Source organism: Populus euphratica, unplaced genomic scaffold (assembly GCF_000495115.2).
Source record: "Populus euphratica unplaced genomic scaffold, PopEup_1.0 scaffold1.1, whole genome shotgun sequence".
Lineage (NCBI taxonomy): Eukaryota > Viridiplantae > Streptophyta > Magnoliopsida > Malpighiales > Salicaceae > Populus > Populus euphratica.
The window spans coordinates 7,190,589-7,216,047 of NW_011499845.1; the positions used below are offsets into that span (position 1 = coordinate 7,190,589).

Here is a 25,459-nt window from a genome sequence, read left to right on the forward strand (position 1 = left end):
TAATTTTTTAAAAAAAGCTTACAGGCATGCAATTTTATAGTTAATCAATTAATTCTAATAATTTTATTTATTTTTTCTATAATTCATACCTTATACTTGATAAGTTAATATAGTTTGTAGTCAGTATCCATGAAATATCTCATTTTTAAAAGATAAAAACTCTTTAGTGCTTAAAAAAATATATTTTTGAGATAAGAATATAAAAATACATATAAAAAGAGATGCTCTTTGTTCAAATGTTGTACAATGTATTTATAATTTATAAGTTTTATCTTCTATAAAAATAAAAAAATTATAATTTTTATTCTTATAATATTTTAATTTATATTCCACTCATTTAAGCTAGTTAGAATATAAAAAAATGTCATGTCATAAAAGACTTTAATATATTTAATGTTGATGGTGTAGTGTAAACTTATTTAACTAAACTTTTTTATTAAAAAATAAAATTTTAAAGATTTAATGTAAAAATCTATATAATTGATGATGATAAATTCATGTATTATATTTTAATCTATAGTGTAGCGAGTTCGATTATGTCTGGGATGTGATGACAAAAAACTACTAGCTCAACACTTTCAAAAAAACACCTGTTGAGTTTGCCCAACTGACTTGGCAACATACAAGCCACTAGGTGTAATAGCACTTGTCAAACTTGGATGGTGCCTAGATTTAGTGTACTGCTAGGCTCACACACTATATTGACGCTATCTATTTATCAGACCTGGCAGTACTTGGTTGTAGCTTGATATCAATGCATCAGAAAAAAATTAATTTTTTTTAAAATAAAAACAAAAATTTCAGTAATGCCTTATAAATAAGCTTTCAAGGGTTAATTTGTTTTTATATTTTAAAAAATTATCTAGCTCAAATTAATTTTTTTTATATTTTCAAATTATTTTAATATATTAAAATTAAAAATAAATTTTAAAAAATAAAAAATAATTTAAATATATTTTTAAATATGAAAACAATATTCAACAAAATCACCTTGTCGTTCCGCTAAATTTTGCAATGAACATGTGGCGCCGCCCGTAACTGACAAGGCGGACAGTTCCCACCCAGGAAGGAGGGGATGGATGTAAATGAGTGGTTTCAATTTCCACACGCATTTGTGTCCATTAAAAAATAAAATCTAATGGGTGATAACATAGCCCGTTATCACGCCTTTTCATGCCCGCAGTGCTGGAGCTCCTCGGTCTTCCATTCATGGGCTCGCATTCCCGACTCAAGTGGCTTGGTGAGACGACAAAAGAGTTTACTGGCCAAGAGGTAGACTAATAACCAGGTTGTTTGACCCCACAGCACCTTTTCCATACATGTTCTGTGCATATTTAATTGGATCCACTGCTCCCCTAGCTTTATTATTTATGCCCCGTCCTGTGTTTTTTTCCAAACCGAAAAACATCATGCCAAAATGTACTGTTCTAATTTAAATAAAAAATAAAACTTCAACCATAATGGAATTGACTGCATTAATTTCAATCACTTCACCAGTTTAAGCATTTAAAAAACAAAAGGAAAAGGAACGAAAGAAACTAACGCAGGTCCACAAAACACAAAAAAAAAACCACTTCACCAGTTTACTCGTCTATATTTCAAGACCATCAATCACTATATTTATATATTTTAAAACCCGAGACTACAGATATAAAAATTGAAATCCAATTTTCTTGCATTTAATTCGAGTTTAAACATGGTTTTTGATTTTGTATGACGCCTCCGAGGATTATACTAATAATACTAATTTTGGACGGCGTTTCAAGGATCCAGTCGTAATTATTTCTTACTCCCAGTGCCTTGTTTCAACTAGGAAACTGACGTTTAAGCATTTAAAAAACAAAAGGAAAGGGAACGAAAGAAACAAACGCAGGTCCACAAAACACAAAAAAAAAAAAAACACGAGTCACGTAATTAGTCCAGTCAGAGTTAGCTTGCTGTTTACTTTTGTATCTGAAAGGAAATTATAAAAAAATAATATTTTTTATCTTTTATTTTAAATTAATATTTCTTAATATTCTCAAATGCATTAATATTAAAGAGTAAAAAATTATTATTTTAATATATCTTTATATTAAAAACACTTTTAAAAAAATATTAACATAATCTCAATCACCTATAACTGGCAATGATATTGGGCACGCAAAGCACGTTATTAATGCCAAGCAGATTGCTGACGCAGGACGGTTCAACAAGCTGTTCATAATTTACCGGAAGAAGGGGTATACCCCGGCTAGGAGGATCAAGAAAAGTCACAGGTCAAGAAGCGGAGACTTGCATTAAAGTAAAGGCTTTGGCGGACTCACCTTCTATGCCAAAGCGTGTGCAGAAACAGGGACGCGTTCGAAACCAGGAGAGACTTGGAATAAAAGAGTAACAGGAGACCGGGGGGGTCTGCCCTTGAGCGATATCCATGCTAAAATAGCGAACTAGTTTTGAAAGTGGGTGGGCTTCTCCTTCTTACTTTTTTAGAACGAGTCTCTTATATTACTCTCAAATGCTACACACGGCTTCCCACTCGTTAAGCACGCGGTTTAATTTATATATATAACACCTATGTCGGCCCTCTCTTACCTCCCCACCAATTGTCCATCTGCTGCGCCGAACTATCCATTGCCATTAGCAGCGGCCGCCAACACACACACACACACACAAAAAAAAAAAAAAAACGAGGTCACCATTTGATAATGCCACTCGACATGCCTGCTCCAACTCCACCGTTACCTCTGGCGCCTCGTTGGATCCCTAAACGAGGCCAAGTTCTGAAGGATTCATTAAAGAAAATTTCATCTTTCTTGGGACTCTGTTTTGGAAAGTAGAGCCTCTGCCATTCATCAGCAACAAGGGCTGTTTCTTCTTGATCTCGTCTTGCACTCGTTACTTCTTCGATTTTTGCGAGTGCCGTTGCTTTAACTTGGTTGCTGCAGGCCTTTTTTGAATTTTGTTTTTCGATTTCTAGCTACTAGCCAGGTATAATGATCAATGAGTCTTCGAAGTGAATTGATTGGTTAATAATGAGTCTATCGTGGGAGTTATAGAAGGAAAGCAATATCACTTGTTTCTCCGATCCCGGGAATGGAAGTGCTTGGAAACGAAGAACAACTAGGAGGTTTTGGGGGTCACAGATAGATATGAGGTAAATTTTTGCTGAACTTGTTTGCTCGAGGACCAGTAAGGTTCTTATGAACTCGATGTCCTGTTTTTCAACAAGGAATGCTCTGGACAGTGAACCCTGTTCAAATGTTTTATCCCCTGTAACGTCGATTATTATTCTCTGATGACAATAATTTGCAATTTGAATTTCTCTTTCTCGACTTGTTGCGTTGATTACAACTTAGAAGCAGACTCTGCTTCCGGCGGGAGCCTTGAAAACCCATGCAGCCATTTTGGTTGTCACGTGGGAAGCAGCGATTGGGGAACAAATTAAAGCAGAAAAGTGAAAATTATCTAGAAAGTTATTTCCCGTCACCTTTGATTCTGGTGGAATCCAAATGGTAATTAATCAGACTCGCCTTTATCCATCACATGCCCAAACTTGACTCTCAAGGGTGACATAAAAAATTACAGTGATAAATAGCTTGGGATTACAGAATTTATTTTTTTATGTGGTTTTTTTTCTGGTTTTATGTTTCAGTTTTGAGATTGTTAATATTAATAATGATTGAATGTTTATTTGATTATTAATTTTAAAATTTATTAAAATTAATTAAAACATATACAAGTAGTTTAAATATCCTACATAATTTATTTTTTAAAAAAATCAAGTCTGAAGTCACAAGTACGTGTGCACGCTCGCTGAATTATATCTTCGAAATTTAGGGATAACGGGTTGAATCAGGATCAATTACGTGTAACATTTAATTCGATCTAATCATATTACATGAATAAGTAATAACTAATTTATGTTCAATATCTTGTTTGACATTGATTCAATCTCTTAACGACTTGAACAATGATTTGACATTGCTACCAAGCACGGAGCCCTATTACCACTGCCAAGTGGACTAACACCCTCAGATAAATATGCAAAGGAGACATCTCTACGATGCCACCCAAGATCGTAATGGTGAGAAACCTGAGCTACTGTAGCGAAACAACTTTTTCAAGCTTTGGGTTTCTAAATTAACTATCAAATCCAATTTTGATTGAGTCATAGATAGTTTTTGTGGTGCGAATAATTAAGCTGTTTAGCATTTCATACATTTTCTCAGCGGGCAAACATAATCCTGTTCAGGTAATTAAAAAAAAAAAACCAAGATAGAAAACATCATAGAAGCAGCAAGAGGTTTCGAGAGATACCCGTCCTCGGGTTAAGGATAACAACGTGAGACGTAGAGAAGAGTTTCGGGGACTGTTTGTAATGCAGAGACCGGAAACCCTGCAATTTCTTTCAGCCTTGGACAAACGATAGAACGAGGTTCTATGGTCTCGAAACATATCCCGAGTACTGGGCTTCTTACCCTTAAGTGTTTGGGCTTAAGTAGCAAACCATCAAGTGGCCCCCTGTGCTCATGGGAGAAGCTGTTACATACTCAGGACCCAAATAAGCACGTATCGGCCTTCTTACATTTACTCCAGGACTGATCTGTCATCATGGCAGGCCTTTTTGACATCATCGATCGACAAAGTAAAATAAGGTGATTGATTAACATATATTATTATTGTTTCCTGAGAGATTTTTCATGGGTGAATCCCAATTGCAATAACAAAATCATAAAAGAATCAAATCCTCTTCGTTTGGGATTTGGAAAAGGAGAAAGCGGAAAATATTCTCACGTATATCTAGGTTTTTCTTCTCTTTTTATTCCACCTCTCCTTTTGACAAATTAAATTATAAAGAGAGAAAAAAAGAGAACACTAATGCTACATGCTTTGAACAACTTTTTTTTTAACCAGTCTAGAAGAAAATTATTCTTCTCAAATGCTTAGTTCGGAGTGGTGAACGAGTCTTCTTTTTAAATAATCATCCATGATGTATTTGAATTTAATACAAAATCGATCTTAAGAAAAACTCATAAATGTATAGATTCAATTATGAACAAATTGTCTGAAAGACATGTTGGAGAAAAGGATACAATTTTAGTATGATCCAAAATATCTTGATCTTAAAGACTAAGAAAGTTGCAAGAAGAGATTCCTCTCACGACTTCAGTAGTGGATTAAAAATGAATAACATTTCAATTTAATTATAGCAGATTTATTGAAACTATAAACCATTTTTCCTTATGAAACTCACATTTTACTTCATCACAAGTCACAAGAAAATATGGTACTTGCGCCCTTTCCATGTGTCACGCAAGATATCTACAATTCAAAAGCCAAAATATCTCTTCTTACTTGAATATTTGACACCTTATAGATTACTAGAAAGATTGTGATTTCATTGGACAAGCATAACAACCAGACAGAACAAAGAAGAAGTTTGAAATTTAAACTAAGCAGACAGTTAATTAGCAGGCATGATGGGCATAAATCTAACAGGGGTCTACCTTAATCAGGTCCTTTTGCAATGAAAACAAACATGACTATAAAAGTCAAGCTTCTTCACCCAATTAACCTATAGAGATCATTGTCGCGATAAAGAGACAAAACCCTAATCGACATCACTCTTTGTCACACCCCACTAAATTCCAACCACTGAGGTCGGAATTTTGCCTTCCAGCTAGCTGTGAAGTGTCCCCAGCTAGTCGTGTTCGTCTGCCTCAAGTCATCACCGCTCTAATGCTGCTACAAATTCTGATATTCGGAGGTCAAAGGGATTCAAGGGTGGTGATCTGGTTACAAATTGTGACGAGAGATAATTGGGACAGTTAGGTCATTGGAAGGGTTCCAGATGTTGCCTGTTGTATTGGCATTCGTTACTTTTTTTAACGTGGTAGGTGTTGACCTAGCTGGAAATAAGATACAATAGCACATGAAGAATTTATCTAACTACCACAATCATACTTGACGAATGATTGAAGCCCTCTATGAATTTTATAAGCTAGTACTGACCTATCTTCCCAAGTCTGCCTTAGAAATCTGTATCCACTACAAAAAGATTTTTTAGCTAAAATCTAGCTAAAATATAAAGAATATGGGTGCGGATAACTTGATAACATGAGATATTGATTACATTGTTCTTTAATATATGTTTACTGAAGAGAGGCCATCAATGATCTGATATGTCTTTGACCATGTTTTATAAAGAAAGCGTTGATATTAAACTTGAATAACACACACACACAAGAGGCACTCAGATTTGGGAATTATATTTTACCATTATTTCTTTCCTATCATAAAGTCAAAAGATCAGTTGTTATTCCGATTGCTGAAGAAAATGCATTATACACGTTAGGTAGGGAACCGTTACTTAATTCTCAATCATACCGGCCCCCTTTTCCAGCCATCGTGATTTCTCCAATGTTGATGTTCCGAGTATCAGTATAATAATCTGTCGATCAGCCTATAAATTTAATTATTATTTTTTTTAATCTAATGGTCCTATTGATAGTTTGTATTATGCACTTCAAAGCATGCATGTGTGTGTGTGTGTGTGTGTGTGGGCGTTATCGAAGGTAGGTTGTGTAGAATTCAGAACCTAACAGAAGCCAAAATAAACGCTACATCATAAATTTAGAGATTGAACTGATGATTTGCAAGGAAATATGGATTGGTTAAGAAAGCTAATTAATCCGAAGATATTAGTTAAGAATCGTAGATTTAAGTAATATTAGAGGTGATGCATGATAGCACCGAGCTGCCATCGTTTCGTGGATAGGACAGTTGCAGACTTGCAGTTGTAGCAGACCATGCCAAATAGAATAGCAGAACGCATTGCTCGAGTGTCTTTGTCAGATAAGATTGCCACTCTTGGTTTTGGATAATGGACATGGCTTTTACTTTTTCTCTCTCTTATTTCTTTTCCATTCTTCCTTTCACTTTTTTCCTTTTTTCCCTTACACTCTTCCATTTGAGTTCAGACCATAAAAATGTTGTATCGTTGTTGCGTTCAGCAACCTTTAAGCACTAACATAGCCATCCTGCCACTATATAGAAAATACTGTCTATAACTCTGTAAAAGAAAACCATTTTACAAGCATATCATTTTCTATACAATTCAAACAGACAACGCATGACCTAAGCACAGGAAATAAGCAGGACTAGTACTTCTCCTCTTTAACCTTTCGTTCTAATAATAGTGATTGTGCCTCTCCCTTGCGTGTGAATTCTTGTAAGGGCTACTACAGCTTTGCCAGAAAGACCTGGGCCATCAGCAGATACACATGGCCTACACGCAAAATCCCCTACCGGATGTCTTACCGGCCTTGTCGGTGGCATCAAGATCCTTTCATTGATATCGTTTATGGTCATGTCCCCTTCTACCCCACCTGGTTTCACTAGTGCAAATGGATACACCACCCTTGTTGCCACCCTCTTCCTTCTCTTATTCTCATGATCATCTAAAGCACAAAACACTAAGAATAATAAGAAACTAACAATAATGTTAACAATAGCCTTGTAATTCAGCCATAATTCTCTTAAAGAAAAGGAAACAAAAAAATAACCCCGAGGATACCCAGCTAACCCTAAAACCCAAGAAATGGAAACCGACAATACACAATTAATATACAAAAGGACAAAAAAAAAAAGGTTATCTATCTGGGTGTGAGAGAGAGAGAGAGAGATACCAGTAGAATGAGGGGAGTTTTCTTTTTCAAAAATGGAGTTTGTGGCAGCCAAGTCTTTGTAAGAAGATGATGATGAATAATCAAGAGTTTCCGGGGCTGATATTTTCTCTCCTGGTGTTGTTATCTCGGAGATAACATTTGCTTCGTCACTAGTGTTGCTCACTGACGTGCTCACTACCTCATCTAGAACATTATTAATCAAGAGAAACAAATTATATCCGGTTCCCATAATATTTAACAAGGATACACATTATTCATCCATGTAACATTATTTAAGAACAAATTATACAAGCAGCTAAAAATCATACCTGAAGGTCCACGAAAACCAGTAATGTGGCTCATGCAACTAAAATTCCCTGACATTAATTCCCAGTCGTCAAAGTTTTCTTCATTCCAGTTGCTCTGCGTGTACACAAAACATTAAAAACCACTCATGATTATATAATATTAAACCATTTTGAGCCTTATATCTTAAAGAGCGCAGGATATTATTAGGTTTAAACCCCTATATAGCTAATTATACATTATATTTATATTCAAATTGTGAAATAAATTACCTCTGGAAGGTGATTTGATTTTTCGGATTGATCATCATGATCAGTAGCGAACAACAGCAAGCGTCTTCGTTTGGATGGCTCGTCAAATTCAAGGAGAGCATCTTCTAAGTACCCGGTTGAAAAATCGGACTCTAGAGAAGAGAAAAATGGTAAAGTCCTTGTATCCATGGCTGTGACATAAACGCGTTATTCACATCATGAGTAGGCTTTAAATTACCCAAGATAAGCGTTGTGGACAAAAACTGTAGTATAAAGGAACAAATAATTAACGGAAAAAAAAGAAAAGCATAATCAGACACCGTACGTACCTAAAGACATGTCTCCTCTGAGAACTCCGAGGCTTTGGAGATCCCAACCTGGGGAAGAGAGGCCAGCACCACCAATGCTTTTGTAATAAGCCATGGAGTGAAGCTCAAAACCAGCCCGTATTTTTGTCTCTGTATAATTATTTTGACACACGTTCATTTCATATGGGGCAGTGGCGACATAGTGTCCTGGCGAGCCATATACACTGGAATGATGCAAAGGGGCGCTATTTATTGACGTAGTGTTTGTAGAAAAAGAGTAAGAATTATATTAGTATGAATTTAGAAGCAGAAGCCAGTCAACGGCAAGCAAGAGAAAAGCCATTGTTTCTTGGGATATGGGAAATGGGGTCGGACTTTTGTATTATTTCCTGGTGTTTGTATACGTGTAAGGGTTAATCATGGTGGGGGGGCCAGAACCAAATTATGGCGAAGGTTATCATTTTGCTATCGTTTGGTGCATGTAAATGTCTGTGCGGTGGAGAGAGAGAGAGAGAGAGAGAGAGAGAGCAAGGAACCCCAGCTCAGACACACAATTCAAATTTCAGCTTTCCATTCTTTTCTATTTCATTTCTATTTTTTCTTTTTCCCTTTTCCCCCACTTCTCCTCTCCGATGCTTGTTGTTGCCAACCGTTTTGCCTTTGTGGAACTTTTTTCACACATCCTTCACCAATTGTGGGTCATATCAGTTCCCTCCACCACTCTATTTATTTATTTGTTTGCTGTTGGGCTTTTTTGCTAGTGGGTCCATTTCTTTATTTATTTGTTTGCTGTGGGGCTTTTTTGCTAGTGGGTCCATTTCTTTGGTGTGCTGGTGGGGGCCGGCGTAAGGATTTTGAGGATGAGAAGTGTGGGGCCACGCCCTTCTGTGGGGCTTGATTTGATTTGAAACTTTGTGTATTTGATGATTAACGTTTTGATCAATCAAACCGCAGGGATGGAATTTCCGACCACGACAATATTAATTTTTATAGCATGCAGGTGTAGATAGCTTCTATAAGTGCCGATTAAAATGAGTTTAAGAGAGTTTTTTTTTTCTTGTAATATTTTATAAATAAAATAATTAATGTAACGTATTTTATAATTAATTTTTAATTTGTTATAGAATATTATTAGCTTATAAAATTATGTCAAAAAAATTAGATATTAATTCATTCAGGATATCATTTAATAATCTTAATTGCAATCAGAACTTTTGTTGCAGCATAACTCCACCACTCCTGCCGTCACTCAATCACATAATGTATCATTTTTTGCATTGTCTTATAAAATATTTTTTCACATATAATTTTTTTATTCATAAAATATATCATAATGTAATAAAAAAACATTCTTAAATTTGTTATCAGAAAATTGGTCAGGTAATATCCCACTACAACTAAAGAAAAAAACAGCATGAGAAGATCAGCGGTACAAGTTCACTTGGTGTGTGAACTGTGAAGGCCACTTTTTATTTTTTTCTATGGTGGTGTGTGCCAAAAAATCTGGAAGTGATGGACAGATATTAACGGAAGAAGAGAGATAGTGGGCCGGGCTTGATGCTGGGAGTGGTCATAGAGTCCATGAAAGTAATTGGGCGTTAGGCCCATTGACAGCTATATTTCACCCTTTTCTTCTGTTTTCATAAAAGGGCCCTCTGGTTGTTTTTGTTTTGTTACTATATATTGGGGCAATGCTTGGTAGCCCATGATGGAATTGAATTGAATGTATAATATAACGGGATAAATAATAGCGTGATGAAATCGTATAGTTCATTTCAATTATGCAAGAACAAATGGCTTGAAGGTTGAGTTGATATCGGATGTTCATGACATCATGTAAACCCGAATGTAGGGCTAGGATTGAAACTAGCTGTAGGAGATTGGACGTTGTCATGTAGATCATTATATTATATGAGAAAGTATATATTTTTCCAAGTTTGATGCTCATTAAGACCAGATTTCAGGATGTTACCATATGATAATCTCATATAAGTCCTCGATCATCCCTGACATAGCAGAGATCCTCGATTGAGTCTTTCCATATAAAACTATTGTTATTTTTCAACATAAAAAGGAAAGGGGAGAGTAAATGGAAAAAAAAAGAACCAAGAAATGAAAAGATGGCAGATTCTGTAAGCAATATATAAAGACAAACTTCAACTGCAAAAGCTGAAGAATACACATAAGAAGATACAGACGGCATGTTAAACAACTGCCGCCGCCGCCGCCTTTGATTCTACTGGGTCAATGATTATATGGAAGAACATGACCCTAAAATGGCAGCTCTTATTAACACAATCTCAGCTCTTCTCACGTGGGCTTTGCTACTTCCCTCCTGTCTTTTTTCTGGACTTACATCATGGGAGCGTGTACCCTGCAAGGAGACGACAGCAAGATTAGGCGTTGTTTTTATCAAGAGCAAATGGTTCGGATATCTGGGCTGTCTGGTGATCCTGCTGCTGCATAAAGCCCACGCAAGGAATCGAGCAACGGGCCCTGTCGAAATGCAATTCCTTCTCAAGAACTTCCTGTAGCGTCCTCTTAAACGCACGCTCGTTTCATGCCAATTTTACTAATGACACTCCCATTTTGCTGGTATGAATCAAGCGGTAGTGATTCATAAGGCGCAAAAACTAAAATGAGTCCCTGATCTAACTTGTAACTGAGTTGATAGTATTCTCTTTCCAGAAACTTCAGATTTAACCTCTTCTTTGTAAGAAAATTACTAAAATTAGTTCAAAATTAACTAGTGTTAGCTACTCCACTGATAAAGCTACTCGATATGTTGATGAAAGTCCATGCCCGTTAGGCTATTTCTTAGAATCAAAACGGAAAAAAATTTGAGACCAGGAGAAAAATGCTTTATTGATTTTAGTGTTAACCTACCAATTTCGAAACATGAGGAGGGCAAGACGACTAGGGGGAAATAGTGATTTTGATAATAATAAAAAAAAAACAATTCGAAACAAATTGTAAATACTGCCACTTACTTCCACACTTCTTTCCGGCTGGTCTGTTTCCAATGTTGCAACGCTTTGGAATGGTGATGGCAATTCCTGGCTTAATTCCAGCTTGCTTTGCCAGAGGTGACAGCAATACAGCACAGAGACATTTCGGGGCAGTCTTGATCAAGGAACCAACTTTGGAGCAGCAAGTCGGTGGCACCGCGGCCCTTACATTCCCTGCCGCGCTCAAGCATGGGCTCAAGCTAGCCGCTGCTGACCTAATTGGTGTCTTCCCACACTCTCCTGCCGCATTAACATCACATATGAAAACATTTGAAGCTACCAAACAAGCTAGCATAACCACAACCCAGGCTCTCATGTTGCTACTCATTGTTTCTATTCTTGAAGAAGGCAACTTCACTCTAATTGGTACATGCATTACCGAGTATGTAGCCCATATTTATAGGCGCTACAAATTGCTGTTCTTCTGATAGTGCGGTGGTTGTGGAGGCGTGGAGGAAGGATGCGGTTTCGTGCCTGAATATTGTTTTCAAAATGTAATGATTTGATTCACTTCCACTGAGAAACAGTAGCCTCTATTGTTGACACAGAAGATATCTTTCCACAATTAGATTACCCTTTCTTTCTCATCCAAGCATTTCTCCTCCTTTCACAGATGATGTAACTCGATTGGCGGGTTAGATACAAAACAGTGTGAACGTAAGAATTGAGGCTTGGGAATTATCATTAAATTTAACATGATTGAGAGTTCCATGATATGCTCCTCCCTGCTTTCTATATTACAAAATTGCGTGTGGCATACGTATGCAATGAAGTTTTTTTTTTTTTTTTTAATTATATATATATCAAGAACCACAGGGTATAATGCCCATACAAATGTTTTTTCGTGGAAGTGACGCACTGTCAGATCTCTCTAATCTCCTTGGTTTTCCCTGGGTTTAATTTTATGAGGCCGGGCTTGATCTGTATTTCTTTTTTATTTTTTTAGCTAGATAAACTCCGTTTATTTTTATATATAAAAAATATTTTTTATTTTTATTTTAAATTAATATTTTTTTAATATTTTTAAATTATTTTAATAAGTTGATATTAAAAATAATTTTTAAAAAATAAAAAATTATTATTTTAATATATTTTTAAATAAAAAATATTTTTTTAAAAAAACCCCATTTCCTATAGCTCTGTGTTGGCTTTTGTGCTTATAATGCTTGGGCTTAATCACCCCCTTTTTTAATTAACGAGAATCAATGTATTGTGCTCGAATATAAATCTATTTCACTTGTCGGCCGAAGCCCACTATTGACCCGAGAAAAGCACACACAAAAGCAAGCAACCCAAGTAGCACTACTTGGAAGTAACCGATATCAATTTTGTAATAAAAATATGAAGTCGGCAATCAAATTGAAGTGAATCGACAGATCGAAGACTAAAGCAATTAAGCAACAGTAAAATACTGCAGTTAAAGAGTTGCCGTAAAGGTTTACAAACTCCCTCCGTGGAAAAATGAAGGGCTAGAAAAAGGACTAAATATTTAGACCAAACAATTTTATCATGTCAGTTCAAAAAAAGCATGAAAAATTTAAGAAGGGATCCTTCTCAATGAAAATTGTGATTTGTGGCTACGCAGTAGCCAGGCAGATCTAACATATTTTATTTTTGTCCGACTTCTTGGCCATGACAAAGTTTTTCCAGTAAGCAGTGATTTCCCTTTGTGTCTCCATGGCTGTTTTCTTGACCACAGTGCCATTCTTTCCTTTTAGAGAGCCACTAATCTTTCCATTCTCTTCACTATTGATAGACATTTTAGATGAGGGCTTCGCAGGGAGGGCATCAAGTTCATGCATAACCTTCGTTATGTCAAGCACAAGTCGCTCAGCAAGGGTGCGAGAGAAATCTTCTCTGATAACAACACGAAGAACTGTAATGTGCTTCGCATCTGCTGGCATGGTGTATGCTGGCACAATCCAGCCAAAGCGACGTAGCGTTTCAGCTATTTCAAACTCGTCGTATCCCCGGTTTTGGTCCTTGAGTGAAAAGGCCACGAGAGGCACCCCAATGTCCTTTGACACAATCTTAAAGCGCCCTGTTTTCTCCAGTCCTTCTTTTAGCACCATAGCATTATCATGGCAGTTATCCATCACATTTCGGTACCCCTGATGACGACACAGAAAATTTTTAGTTTTTCTTTTGTAGAAAAATAACTTACTAGAAGAGATGGGGTTCCATTATCCTATTGGCCTTCTCACCTCATAGCCCAGGCGGATTAGTTGGTAGTACTGAGCAATGATTTGACTAGAACCTGAAATAGAAAAGCGATAGAACTCCATGTTAATTAAGGTTTAAGAAAGTTCCTATGCCTTATATAAATTCGAATAAACTGCAATCACCTTTTGAGAAGTTAAGAGTAAAAGTGGGTTGATCGGATCCAAGGTAGTTTATGTGGAAGATAAGTTCCTCTGGCAAGTCTTCCTTGCTCCTCCAAATAACCCACCCAACCCCAGCATAGACAAGGCCATACTTGTGGCCACTGACATTGATGCTCTTCACTAATGGAAGTCTGAAATCCCATTCAAGCTCTGGCCACAGGAATGGTGCAATAAATCCACCACTAGCTGCATCAACATGAATTGGGGTATCCCATCTGCCAAGCATAGGATTAAAAAATTAAATTACAGCAATGTTACTCTATGCATATAAAGGATATGCACTGTTTATATATATATAAGGTAATTCAAGCTAATTAATGAGCTTTGTTTGGGATTGTGATCTAGTACTGGTAAGTACCCAGTGATTTTGTTCTTTTCAAGCAAAAGATCATTCAAAAGCTTGACATCTTCAAATTCTCCATTGAGTGTAGAACCCAAGATGGCTGCAACACAGATTGTGTTCTCATCCACCATTTCCACGGCTTTGGCTGGGTCCATTACATAGTAGTCCTCGGTCAGCTTCACCTCCTTCAGTTCTACCTCAAAGTACCTTGCAAATTTCTCCCAGCATACCTACACACATACATAGATAGATAATAAAAAAAATAAAAATAAAATCCATCTGCATTTATAAAGATTACAGCAACATTTTTTCTTAGAAATAAATACATAAACCTTGATTGATCTACGACAGTATAATATGGAATTGCATTTTATTGGAAAAGTTTTGATGCCCAAATGATATGGACTGACTAATAGGCTGCTATTTTCATGTTTCTTTTGCCTGGTGGCTCTGACACTCTATAGCCCAGCCCAATATAACGAGCCCTGGTCTTGGAGGTGCCCAAGCCTCCTCTTTATCAGAAAATAGATTCGATCTTGTAACTTCTTTTTTTAATCTGTCTCTGGTGTTTATACTGCTGCCCTTTATACTATTATAAAAACAAGAAAATATGGTTTTTATTAAAAAAAACAAGAAGAAGAAAAGAAACGTGGGAAAAATGATGTGAGGATTGAATCAAGGGTCATACCTGAACATTGGCGCCAGTAACAATGTTAGGCTTGTCATGGGGTTTCCCTTCGGCCTTGCGCTTGTTCTGCCACTTTCTCTTGAATGCAAGACCAGCCAGCATTATTGCCTCTGATGATCCTACAGTGCCAACCCCGACAGCAGCCTCAGACTCCCCTAAGGGAGCATTGAAAAGGTGTGCTATCATGTTCACACAGCGATTCTGCACATAAATATCAAGTAATTTTGTGTCAGTCAAATCAATTCTATTATTTAAACACATTTTGATTTGTCCAAGCCCACGATTTGGTAATAAGCACGTCAAGAAATTGTGCGATCGATGTTGAAAAAAAATTGTTTGAAAATGATATGGTATAGATAGACAAGGTTTGCTGCAAAATCTCCCAGCAGACCGTTTATTGCCCATGGTTTGCGTAGATCTTCTGTAAGCAGAAATTCCCAGTCTATTGACGGCCTCTGTATATGCTCGTTAATTTTAATTGATATGATATTGACCAAAGCACCATAAGACAGGGAAGAGTTTCAGCTGAAAAGTTATATTCCAGCTTTCTGACTTCACGGTCTAAGAAAACCAAAACAAAAGCGAAAACAAATCAGTATGCATCCTTTCCCTAAACACTTGTCTACTAAAAAAATATAAAGAAGTTCCAATTATTATTTTTCCTGGTCTTGATAGAACTGATGGAGCCTTACTGCCCTTAAAAGTTTAAACCATAAAACAAAAACAGGCTTGTAAACCATGGGAAAGTGTCCACTGGTGTAGCATCTCTGCATTGGAAACAGAGGAAAATTATGCATCACCAGCACGAACTCTCTAATTCTTGCTTTGGGCATCGGATGCTAAAAAGGACTCTGTACAGAGCTCGTAAACAATACACCTATATATATATATATATAGTATGCAAGTAATTGTTAAAGAGAGGATTGGGTGACCTGAAGCTCGGTGGTAACGGGGTACTCGTCCATGTCAACGTAGTTTTTGTTGATAGAGTCCATAATAAGCTTATCCCATTCAGGCTCCATCCAAGTAGTCACGAAAGACGCCAAGTTCAGCCTCGGTTTCCCGTCAAGCATCAGCTCATCGTTTATGATCTGGAACGCTGCCTCCTTCGGTATCGAGTTCTCCGGCATCTTGTACCTGCAAATATCATGATATATCAACCGCCAGCATATATTAACATCTTATACATTCCAGCGCGCAAGCACCCCCGCGCGCGCATATATATAGCAGTAGAAACATCCTATACATTCCAGCTCGCAAGCACCCCCGCTATATAGCAGTAGAAATGAGATGGGGGGGGTCGCAAGGCACAGCAACAAATTAGGTGATGATTGCGTATTATACCTTGGCAGCGACTCTCGGACGTAGCGAGAGGCGAAGGTGGAGTGCATAGAGACATCGGACTGGGAAAAAGTTTTAGAGAGCACCATTGTGTGGGTTTGAGAACAGACAAAAGATCTTCAAAGATTTAGAGCTGTTTCTGCCTTGGTTTGCTTGGACAAGAGTTTGGAGAAAGTCGTGGTATTTATAGCTACCTAGAGGGGCGCTGGTTATTAATTAATTAATTGCCTTCTCCTATTTAAGTTTTGGAGGTGTGAATACAGATGATGGAGTGATTCCCCTTCTGCTTTTTTCTATTCTCTAAAAAAAAAATATTCGAAAATAGTGGCTGTGTTCATTATTTCTGTACCTCGCTTCGCCCACCGAAATGCAGAGGAGAACGATTACAAGGAAATAAACGAGAACAGAGCAAGGGGTTATGTACAAATAACCATTTGTAGACGGCCACTCCAAGTCACGACTTTTAAATAACAAAAATTTATTTGTTCAAGACAACAGAAATTCTTTCGAATTTCAACTCAGTATTTGACAGGGAGTTTGATCATGTCAGTTGTGACATATCATTTTTTTTTATGTTGTAAGAAAATATATCCTGTCACGATAAAAAAATAAAAATAGAAGGATCTCTGTGATAAAACAAAAAATAGAGAAGGATTTAATCATATTTTTCTCAGAATTCGACAGGGAGTTCGACCATGTCAGTCGTGACATATTTTTTTCGATGTTCATCATTTCACTCGCCGATTTTGAAAAATAAGCCGTGTAGACTGTCAACTAATTACACAAGCCATTGACAAAGGCGGTTCAAGTATCCTCTCTGTTCCTCAAATTAACCGACTCGAGCTCAAATTTATCTCCTCGGTCTGTTCTTTATATAATTAATTGTTTTCCTTTTTCTGTCAACGCGTCCCTTGCAGCACAAAACGTTTTTTTTTCTCCAGCTTTTAAAGCGAGACCATAGAGAATCTAGAATATTAATTCTAATTTTTTCGCATCATTTCAAGATAAAAAAGGAAAGGAAAAGAAAATAAATTTTGACGATCGATAATAATCCAAAACCAGGTAATATTCCCAGTTTAATACGTGTTATGTTAGTGAAGTTTCGTCTTATATAAGCGAACACGTAACAAAATCATCCATGTATCTAAGAAACCTTTCATGTATTTCGCATATCAAGTCTCTCCCTCTATAGACGAAGAATATATCATTAGTTTCTGTAAGCAAGAGGAGAACATTTGACGAGTGGTTTTGATTCTTAGGCTGATTATAAAGGCATACACGCTAGGAAAAGAAGCTGTCGCCCACAGAACATTTACTAGAAGCGAAACGAAGCCTTCAAGCATCATCTTCCTCTAATCTCGACGCTTTCGGTGAAAGTTGATGATATCGAAGATTTTTTATTTTTCACTTCGAGGTATATTGATAAATTAATCTTCACAGTATTTTATTGCGGGCAATGGTTTCGTGCCAGTTTGGCACTACGGCAGCTGCAGTGATAGAAAACAAACACTAAATTAAAGTGTTTGATTAATACAAACTATAACTTTTTTCATATGGATTCCATCCACAAAAATTGAGGTCTAACCTTAATTTATATGAAATGTAATTTTTATTTGCTTCTTCTTTTCTTCTATATAGAAAGTGAATTTGAGTGGACGGTGAAGATTGTGACTCCCCTGTTTACTTAAATAATGAAAAATATTTTTACTATTAATGTAAACAATTGAGATGAAGCCCGATCCAAAACAATAAAAATACATTGAATTAGGCTCAATCAGATAAAACAATTTATTTTTTATTTTTAATTATATTTTATTTAAAAAAATAATATTATACATGATTTAATAACACTATATAAATTAAAAGAAAATAACTTGATGACGTAATATTTGTAGAGTTTGATTACAATTTTAATTTTATTCTCGATGATACTTTACTTGATATTATTGCTCGCTTATGAAACCAATAAAACTATAGTTCTTGTCAAATATATTTTATACGTGATGGAATTATAGATAATTTAATAAAATAATAAAAAAATATTTTTTTATTAAATATTATTCATTTTATAATGTAATAGTAGCAGTTGAATCAATAATATTTAAATTAAAAAATATCAATATTAATATATTATTTTTAAAAATATTTTATAATCTCAATTTAAGAAATATTCTTAACCAAATACGTTAAATTATTTTTTATTTAAAATTTAATTTTAACTAAAATTTTAATCAGATATATATAAATATTAAACAAACTCTAACTAAAAATATTTTTTATAAATTAATTTTTTAAATCATAATCACAATAATTATCATAATACTAGACACTACTCAGAGTATTTTAGTTGGTATGCCAAATAATAATCACTTTCGTTTTTACTTTTTTAAATGTCAATAATAAAGTTATATTCCATTTAGTTTTCATGTATCAAAATCAAATTCTTTTTTAATATAATTTGACACTGACTACCTGGTGTATTCATGAGAAATAATAACTTTTGTTGATTTTAATTATCACGGGCACACTTTAGCACTTTTTGAGCACTGAAGATTTTTTGCAATAAATTAGCTGGTAAAGGGTGATCACTACGAGCATTTCTAAAGTTGCAGGTCAAAGAAAAGCTACAAGTCAAGGCTGACAGGTTCAGGGGTCCTTCCCTGAGATGGTGGTAAAGGGAGACCCAAGGCCGGTTTGATAGTCATCAAACTGCGGACGCGGCGACTCTAATCCGCCATTGCATACGCGGCAACTCTGGTTTTGTTCCCCCTTTTTCTCCCATGTTGAATCACTCTGTGGGATGTTAAGCAAAAAGTACACACATAAACCATTTGCTCAAATGGAAAACTTCGAGGGTTATAAGGCGTTTTGTTGCTTCTTTATCATTTTTTTTTATTTTAAAGTTTTAATTTGAGATCATTTATTTTTTAGAATATCAAGCCAAAGTGAGAATTATGTACTTAATATTGTCCAACAATATTGGTATGCAAACCGGTTTAAGAAAATATTTGCCATCATTATTAAATAACGAAAACAAAGAAAAATTCCTTTCAAAAGGAAACCACGGTGGTCACGGTCAAAAACAAGAAACGGCCAATGGTAGCTAGCTTGGACTTCGAGGATTTTCTGTATTTTCAATCTCTCATGTCACCTACCTTGAAAGCATGTTCCTTCTCAAAATAGCAAATGTATGTTAATATTTAAAATAAAATAAAATAAAATTATGTATATATATATATATATATATATATATATATGCGTATGGGTTGTATATTCGTTAGCATCGTATTTGATTCGCAAGACTTCACCGTCCAATGTTTCCCCTTATTCTGGGATGAATATATTTCTTGTTACCATCCTTTTCCTTGATCTGCGCTGAAACTTCCTCATTTTCAAGTGTGAATCAGAGAAATGCTAACAATACATTTGTTTTTATCTTTTAAAAGTGTCTCGCAATGAAATAAATAATTTTTTTTTATTTTAATTTAATTATTTTTATGTTTCATGATCTTTTTAATATATTTAAAAATAAAAAATATTTTTAAAAATAACCTCTACTGTAATAATAAATGGGTCTAAATACAGGAAAAACACACATTTCAAGAAAGAGAAAATAAAGGAGTGTCAAAATAATATATTGAAATTTGAAAGGTCAGCATAAAAATTTCTAAGAAAAAAAAATGAAATTTTCAATCCTTGAATTGACCTGTTCTGTGTATATTGTTTGACTTTGACCCTACTCGATCTTTAGAGATTTTAGTAAATGTTTTTCACATCAAAGTTAAGATGCATTCCCTCTTGTATCTATTTCCTGTAGCAACGCCAGTCTTTATTTCTTAACATGTGGCAATGTTATGTCAAAGATTGTCTTTTAAATGGACATCATGCTCATAGTCACTCTCTAGTTTCTAGATCAGTACACGCACTTCGGTTTGTTTATCAGAAGACTCCAGCAAAGACAATTTAACATCCAGCTAAATTCACATCGGTGTTTTACTATGAACTGTTCTTAAAAATATCAAAAAATAAAAAACATATAGAGGTGAACTAATATTTTTCATTTTGTTGCATAGTACAATAACACCTATGGCGTTATAAAAAATAGAAAACACTTACGTCTAAGGGGTATTTTTGAGTTTTATTTTTTTCACATTGTAATTACCAAATAGTCCTTTGGGTCAACTTTTTCTCTAAAGGTAAGGGGTATTTTTGGTTTTTCAAACCTTGTTTTTTTTCGCAATTATATCATGGCCCAGGGTTTTCTAGTCTTTGTAACATATCTATACAATGTATTCACCGAATAACCATTGGAATCAACTTTTTTTTGCCTAGAGGCATTTTCTTGTTTTTTAACCTTGATTTTTTTTAGAATTATTATGTGGGGTTAGCAGTATTCTGGTCTTTTTATAATTTGAAAACAAAAGTGGCCGGACTTGCAGGGTATATACCAGCATATGGGAGGCACTCATGCCTTTTGAGAGGCGCGTGAGGTGCCTCTCAATTGCCATTGATGGTCTTGAACGACGATGTTCTTACCCATTGAGGGATAAGAATTACCCCCACTTTGTCTCTTGCAGAAGTACCTGTCATTTATCGGTGTTTTTTTTTCTACCTCTGAACCTTAAATAATTGAATTGAACCGAACTGAATAACATGATGAGTTTAAATTGGTTTCAATTTTAATTTTTTTAAAATAATAATTTTAGTTTTGTTGTTCTTCTAAAGTGAAAACCAAAATGTTCATCCCAAGTTGCGGCAACTACATGCTTTGTCTTTTGTTCTTCTGGGTAAAGAACATGTTGTGTGTTCTTTTGACGGACATGAACGCAAGTGGAAGAATGCCTCGAGTCAGGTTTATGTATACGTCCGTGGAGGTTTGTCAAGCTCTATGGTTTACATTTTTTTCATGCCCATAAAACAAAATTGATCATAGTTTTAACAAGCCACGGCAAGATAAAAAAGCGGTTTCAAAAGAGAAATCTCTCCTGAACTGCTAGATTGAAGAAAGAAAGCTTGTTGATGCGAACATACCATTATTTTGTATTGCTAGGAATGATAACATACAAAAGAAGAAGAAGAGGTTTATGTTGTTTAAAATGAACAATGATCCTTCGCTACTATCACCATCGGTCTTGGTATAGATACTGAAAAACTTTTCAGCGTAGTCATTGGCTATGTGTCTTTAGAAAGAGGAGCAGTGATAAAAAGAAGGAAAAGTGTCATTGCAACACTCGTATCCTGCTGTGAATGGCGATGATCTGGGATTCTTTGAGTAGCTCTAAATATATAGAGTTTACTAGAGATGCATGGTTATAGTTTCAATATTTCTGAAAATAGAAGATCTAACACTAGATTTAAACATTAATCTATATTTTATAATTGTAACATTATTTTGAAAAGGGTCACTTACTATTACAGGGGCTTTCTTTGGTGAATCAGTATAAAAACAGGGGCGAAAATGGAAGATTCCTGAGGGACTGTCAAATTTTAGAGACAGAGATGGAAATGGGCCAGAAGAAACTGAAGTGCTCGATTTGTTTGGATTTGTGGATGGGCTTTGACCCTAACTGTGTCGGGCTTAAATAAGTCTTTTAACTTTTGCATATCCATAAGCTCTATAACACACGATGATCTTATTGTCGTCTCTTACAGTGACTTGACTCGAATTCCATTATAAATATCCAGCTTTCATGCTTTAAGATTGATTCACCAAAGAAAGCTCCTATAATATCCAGCCAAAACATATTCTTTTTTCTCTTGGTTGGTATTCACTGTCATAAGCATAACTTTTTGGATCCAGTAATAATATTGTTTTAAGTTTGATTATTAGCAGGTCTCAATCTCAAAAATACAATTGGATTTATTTATATATTATGCCGCTAGTAATTATTGGCTAAGATATAATCAATTTTTTTAATGTATTCATTCATATTTCATTCGCTTTTTTATTGATTATGAGAATTATCAAGCTCAATTGATTTCATTTCATTGGTGGCTTTATCATATTTTTTTATGAAATCTGCAAATTTATTTTTAAAATTAGGGTTTCTGAAATGTGATTTTAATAGCTTTGAATTTTTAAAATTTCAATCAGATTTATGTGTTTATTAATAATTTAATCTAAAATTGATCTATTTAACTTAGTTGCATTAGTGAATTAGTAGTATTTGAATTTTTTCTTCTTTGAATACACACACATTCATATATCCGTCCCATATGAATGGTGATTTTATTCATTCGTTTCGAAATTATTCGGATTGTATTTTTTGGGCAACGAACAAAAAAATTTTGCTTGACTTTATTTTGGGTTTTCTTGGTAGGAGAAAAGAACGGTTTTGAATCTTTTGATTACAAAATGCCTTCTCAAAAAATTGAAACTGGTCTTGAGGACACTGTCCATGATGTGGCAATGGACTCCTATGGAAAGTGGATTGCAACTACCTCATCGGATCATTCAATCAAAATAATTGGGGTTAACAACAATGCTTCTCAACATCTTGCAAATCTGACTGGGCACCAAGGCCCAGTTTGGCAAGTAGCATGGGGTCACCCGAAATTTGGTTCTTTACTTGCTTCCTGTTCTTATGATGGCCGAGTCATAATATCGAGGAGGATAATGAGAATGACTGGACACAGGCTCATGTTTTTGACGATCACAAATCATCTGTCAATTCCATTGCTTGGGCAACTCATGAACTGGGGCTTTCTTTGGCATGTGGTTCATGTGATTGGAATATATCTGTTTTTAATGCACGTGCTGATGGTAACTGGGACACATCAAGGATTGATCAAGCTCACACGGTCGGTGTAACCTCTGTTTCGTGGGCTCCATCCACTGCACCTGGTGACCTTGTTGGTTCTGGTTTGCTTGACCCTGTTCAGAAGCTTTGCTCAGGTGGCTGTGATAATACTGTCAAACTTTACAACGGGAACCGGAAGCTGGACTGTTTTCCAGCTCTCACATGCATACTGATTGGGTGAGTGATGTTGCTTGGGCACCCAACTTGGGCCTTCCCAAATCTACAATTGCTAGTGCCTCACAGGATGGTAAGGTTATTATATGGACTGTGGCTAAGGAAGGTGATCAATGGGAAGGTAACGTTCTACATGACTTCAAGGCTCCTGTCTGGAGGGTCTCCTGGTCCCTAACTGGAAACATACTGGCTGTTGCTGATGGGAACAACAATGTCACGTTGTGGAAAGAAGCCGTAGATGGGGAATGGCAACAGATGACAACTGTTGATGCCTAGGACTTGTGATCTTAAAGCTTTTACTTGTAAAACTAGATTGTGCTTTGATTCATGATAATCCATGATTTGGAGCTTTTATCCCATTAACAACTCTCCCCACCCCTGAACATTATTCTATATTTTTTATTATTGTGTTAGATAATTCTGGATGCCGATTTTTTAACTTCAGTCTTGATTATTGTGTGCAATTGGTAACATTTTTTCTTACTTGGATGCATCGAATATCACTGTTTGGTTGTTATTTTCTCTTGCTAGATGGATATCTTGACAACATTGCTGGAAGAGTATGATTTTATTGCTGTTCCCCCTCGTTCACCTGTACATTTGCTCCTTCATTTTGGCCATATGTTTGATTAGCCAGAATTTGACACCATGAAACCATCTTCGCATAGTAAATTTGTTTTATAAAGAATAGTCAAGATGTAGAAACCAAAGTTGTGGCTTGTGATGATATTCTTGTTCAAGTTTCTTGAGTAATGTCAAATGGCTAAGTATATTGATACAGATGGCTGATCTATAAGTGTGATGGTTATCTGGGTCACTCACTGTGTATGAACCATAACCACAGAGTTTGGGTTTTAATGGATCATCCAGCAGCTTTAGATGTACAGTTGTTTGTCTATGGTCACTCAGGTGTTGAAAGTTGAAGCTGGCAGTTTTATGAGGATCTTATGCAGAGTTACGGAGGCCCAAAAAGAAAAATAAGATCCGAACCCTAATTCTACTCTTCTATTTCATTTTTCTGACCACCAAGTCTTTTCCTTTTTTCCTTCTCGTTTTGTTTGATATTTGACATTCCAATCTCGCTACTATTGTATTCATCATGGAAGACAGGACACGTGGATATGGCTAAGGGAGGTCAAGTTTCACCATCTTGGCAAGGGAAGATAATTTCCCTAGTTTATTTAAAAAATAATAGGAGTTACAAGGCCACCATGTACAATACGGTATAATTAATTTGTTAATTAGTAGTTTATCGTCTGTACTTTTGCTGCTTGTCCCAGCAATTTTTTGGTATTTTTTTATTAATTTTTAGTTAACTATAAATTAACGTTTTATTTTATTATATAATAAAAAATATAAAAAAATAATTTATTATCAATTAAATATTAAGTGATAAAATTTAATAAAAAAATTATATTAAATAATAAAATTTCAAAAATATATAAAAATATCTTAAACCCACAAACTTTAGCTTTGGAATCAACTAATTGATCTAAAACACCACTTTATTCTAAAATTTATAAACAAATATATTAATTAAATTTACTGTTTATTTTATATAAACAGTTAAACCTAACCTAACCATTTAAGTTGTATTAATGGTATATAAAATTATTTGTCTTTGTTTTGTCTTCATCCATGTGGTGGCTATGTCTATAAGTATGATATGTTTGCACTACAATGATAATCGATTTATTTTTTTCTTTTCCTTTGTTATTTTATTTTTTTAAAAATTACAGTTTATATAATATCAAGAAAAATGCATTACTGAAAAATAATTTCAGACAAACAAACGAGTCCTTAAAAAAACTGAACTTGGGCTGGAAGTGAAAGGACACAATAACTGGCAGTGGCCCAGCAAGTCACACACCGTCAAAGACATCCCTCGTTGTTAATAGGAAGGAAGGAAAAAACCCTAGCTGTTCTTGCTGCCTTCGTTTTCCTCCTGCGAATCAGCAAACACAAACAAATTAAAAAATCTCTTAAAAAAGAAAAGATGAGACCAATTTTGATGAAAGGGCATGAAAGGCCCTTAACATTCTTAAAGTACAACAGAGAAGGGGATCTCTTGTTTTCCTGCGCTAAAGATCATAATCCCACCGTCTGGTTCGCCGATAACGGCGAACGTTTGGGAACTTACCGTGGTCACAACGGCGCCGTTTGGTGTTGCGATGTCTCAAGCAAGTTCCTACCCCCCCCCCCCCCGA

General features: G+C 35.4%; 4 protein-coding genes and 1 pseudogene across 7 annotated transcripts in view; 2 read left to right on the plus strand and 3 right to left on the minus strand.

Moving 5' to 3' along the window:
- Positions 1-6,951: 6,951 nt before the first annotated feature.
- On the minus strand, positions 6,952-8,867 carry LOC105125930 (XRI1-like protein). 3 transcript variants are annotated; one of them, XM_011026625.1, is made up of 5 exons: positions 8,536-8,867; positions 8,228-8,358; positions 7,979-8,072; positions 7,671-7,859; positions 6,952-7,442 (listed from the first exon to the last, which is right to left on the minus strand). In XM_011026625.1, the coding sequence occupies exons 1-5, from the start codon at positions 8,690-8,692 to the stop codon at positions 7,159-7,161; spliced, it is 855 nt and encodes a 284-aa protein (XP_011024927.1). In that variant the 5' UTR covers positions 8,693-8,867; the 3' UTR covers positions 6,952-7,158. The 3 variants fall into 3 exon arrangements, with proteins under 3 accessions (XP_011024927.1, XP_011024911.1, XP_011024919.1); XM_011026609.1 differs by having other exon boundaries at positions 8,228-8,397; positions 8,536-8,866; XM_011026617.1 differs by having other exon boundaries at positions 7,671-7,853; positions 8,228-8,397; positions 8,536-8,863.
- A 447-nt stretch (positions 8,868-9,314) lies between these two features.
- Positions 9,315-23,769, plus strand: LOC105125973 (protein transport protein SEC13 homolog B-like; annotated as a pseudogene).
- Positions 10,504-11,901, minus strand: LOC105125965 (non-specific lipid-transfer protein 4-like). Its single transcript, XM_011026654.1, has 2 exons — positions 11,505-11,901; positions 10,504-10,888 (listed from the first exon to the last, which is right to left on the minus strand). The coding sequence occupies exons 1-2, from the start codon at positions 11,896-11,898 to the stop codon at positions 10,872-10,874; spliced, it is 411 nt and encodes a 136-aa protein (XP_011024956.1). The 5' UTR covers positions 11,899-11,901; the 3' UTR covers positions 10,504-10,871.
- On the minus strand, positions 12,902-16,447 carry LOC105125952 (glutamate decarboxylase 4). Of its 2 annotated transcripts, XM_011026635.1 has the most exons (7): positions 16,282-16,447; positions 15,870-16,074; positions 14,938-15,138; positions 14,265-14,479; positions 13,868-14,121; positions 13,727-13,779; positions 12,902-13,633 (listed from the first exon to the last, which is right to left on the minus strand). In XM_011026635.1, the coding sequence occupies exons 1-7, from the start codon at positions 16,365-16,367 to the stop codon at positions 13,121-13,123; spliced, it is 1,527 nt and encodes a 508-aa protein (XP_011024937.1). In that variant the 5' UTR covers positions 16,368-16,447; the 3' UTR covers positions 12,902-13,120. The 2 variants fall into 2 exon arrangements, with proteins under 2 accessions (XP_011024937.1, XP_011024944.1); XM_011026642.1 differs by lacking the exon at positions 16,282-16,447 and having other exon boundaries at positions 14,938-15,498; positions 15,870-15,960.
- Positions 23,770-25,108: 1,339 nt separating the features above from the next.
- The window catches only part of LOC105125982 (eukaryotic translation initiation factor 3 subunit I-like), a 3,911-nt gene continuing 3,560 nt past the window's right edge, over positions 25,109-25,459 (plus strand). The window contains exon 1 of the mRNA XM_011026676.1: positions 25,109-25,432. Coding sequence (XP_011024978.1) covers positions 25,249-25,432 — 184 coding nt within the window. The 5' untranslated portion in view covers positions 25,109-25,248. The remainder of the gene's footprint in view (positions 25,433-25,459) is intronic.

Excerpts from the sequence above, each read along its gene's own strand:
- LOC105125930 (XM_011026609.1), bottom strand. The coding sequence starts at position 8,692 with ATGAACGTGTGTCAAAATAATTATACAGAGACAAAAATACGGGCTGGT. Across the intron at positions 7,860-7,978 it reads TGGTTTTCGTGGACCTTCAG|TTCTAGATGAGGTAGTGAGC; the intron begins GTATGATTTTTA and ends TGATTAATAATG. Across the intron at positions 7,443-7,670 it reads AAACTCCCCTCATTCTACTG|ATGATCATGAGAATAAGAGA; the intron begins GTATCTCTCTCT and ends TTTGTGCTTTAG.
- LOC105125952 (XM_011026635.1), bottom strand. The coding sequence starts at position 16,367 with ATGGTGCTCTCTAAAACTTTTTCCCAGTCCGATGTCTCTATGCACTCC. Across the intron at positions 16,075-16,281 it reads GTCCGAGAGTCGCTGCCAAG|GTACAAGATGCCGGAGAACT; the intron begins GTATAATACGCA and ends TGATATTTGCAG. Across the intron at positions 14,480-14,937 it reads TTACTGGCGCCAATGTTCAG|GTATGCTGGGAGAAATTTGC; the intron begins GTATGACCCTTG and ends GTATGTGTGTAG.
- LOC105125965 (XM_011026654.1), bottom strand. The coding sequence starts at position 11,898 with ATGCATGTACCAATTAGAGTGAAGTTGCCTTCTTCAAGAATAGAAACA.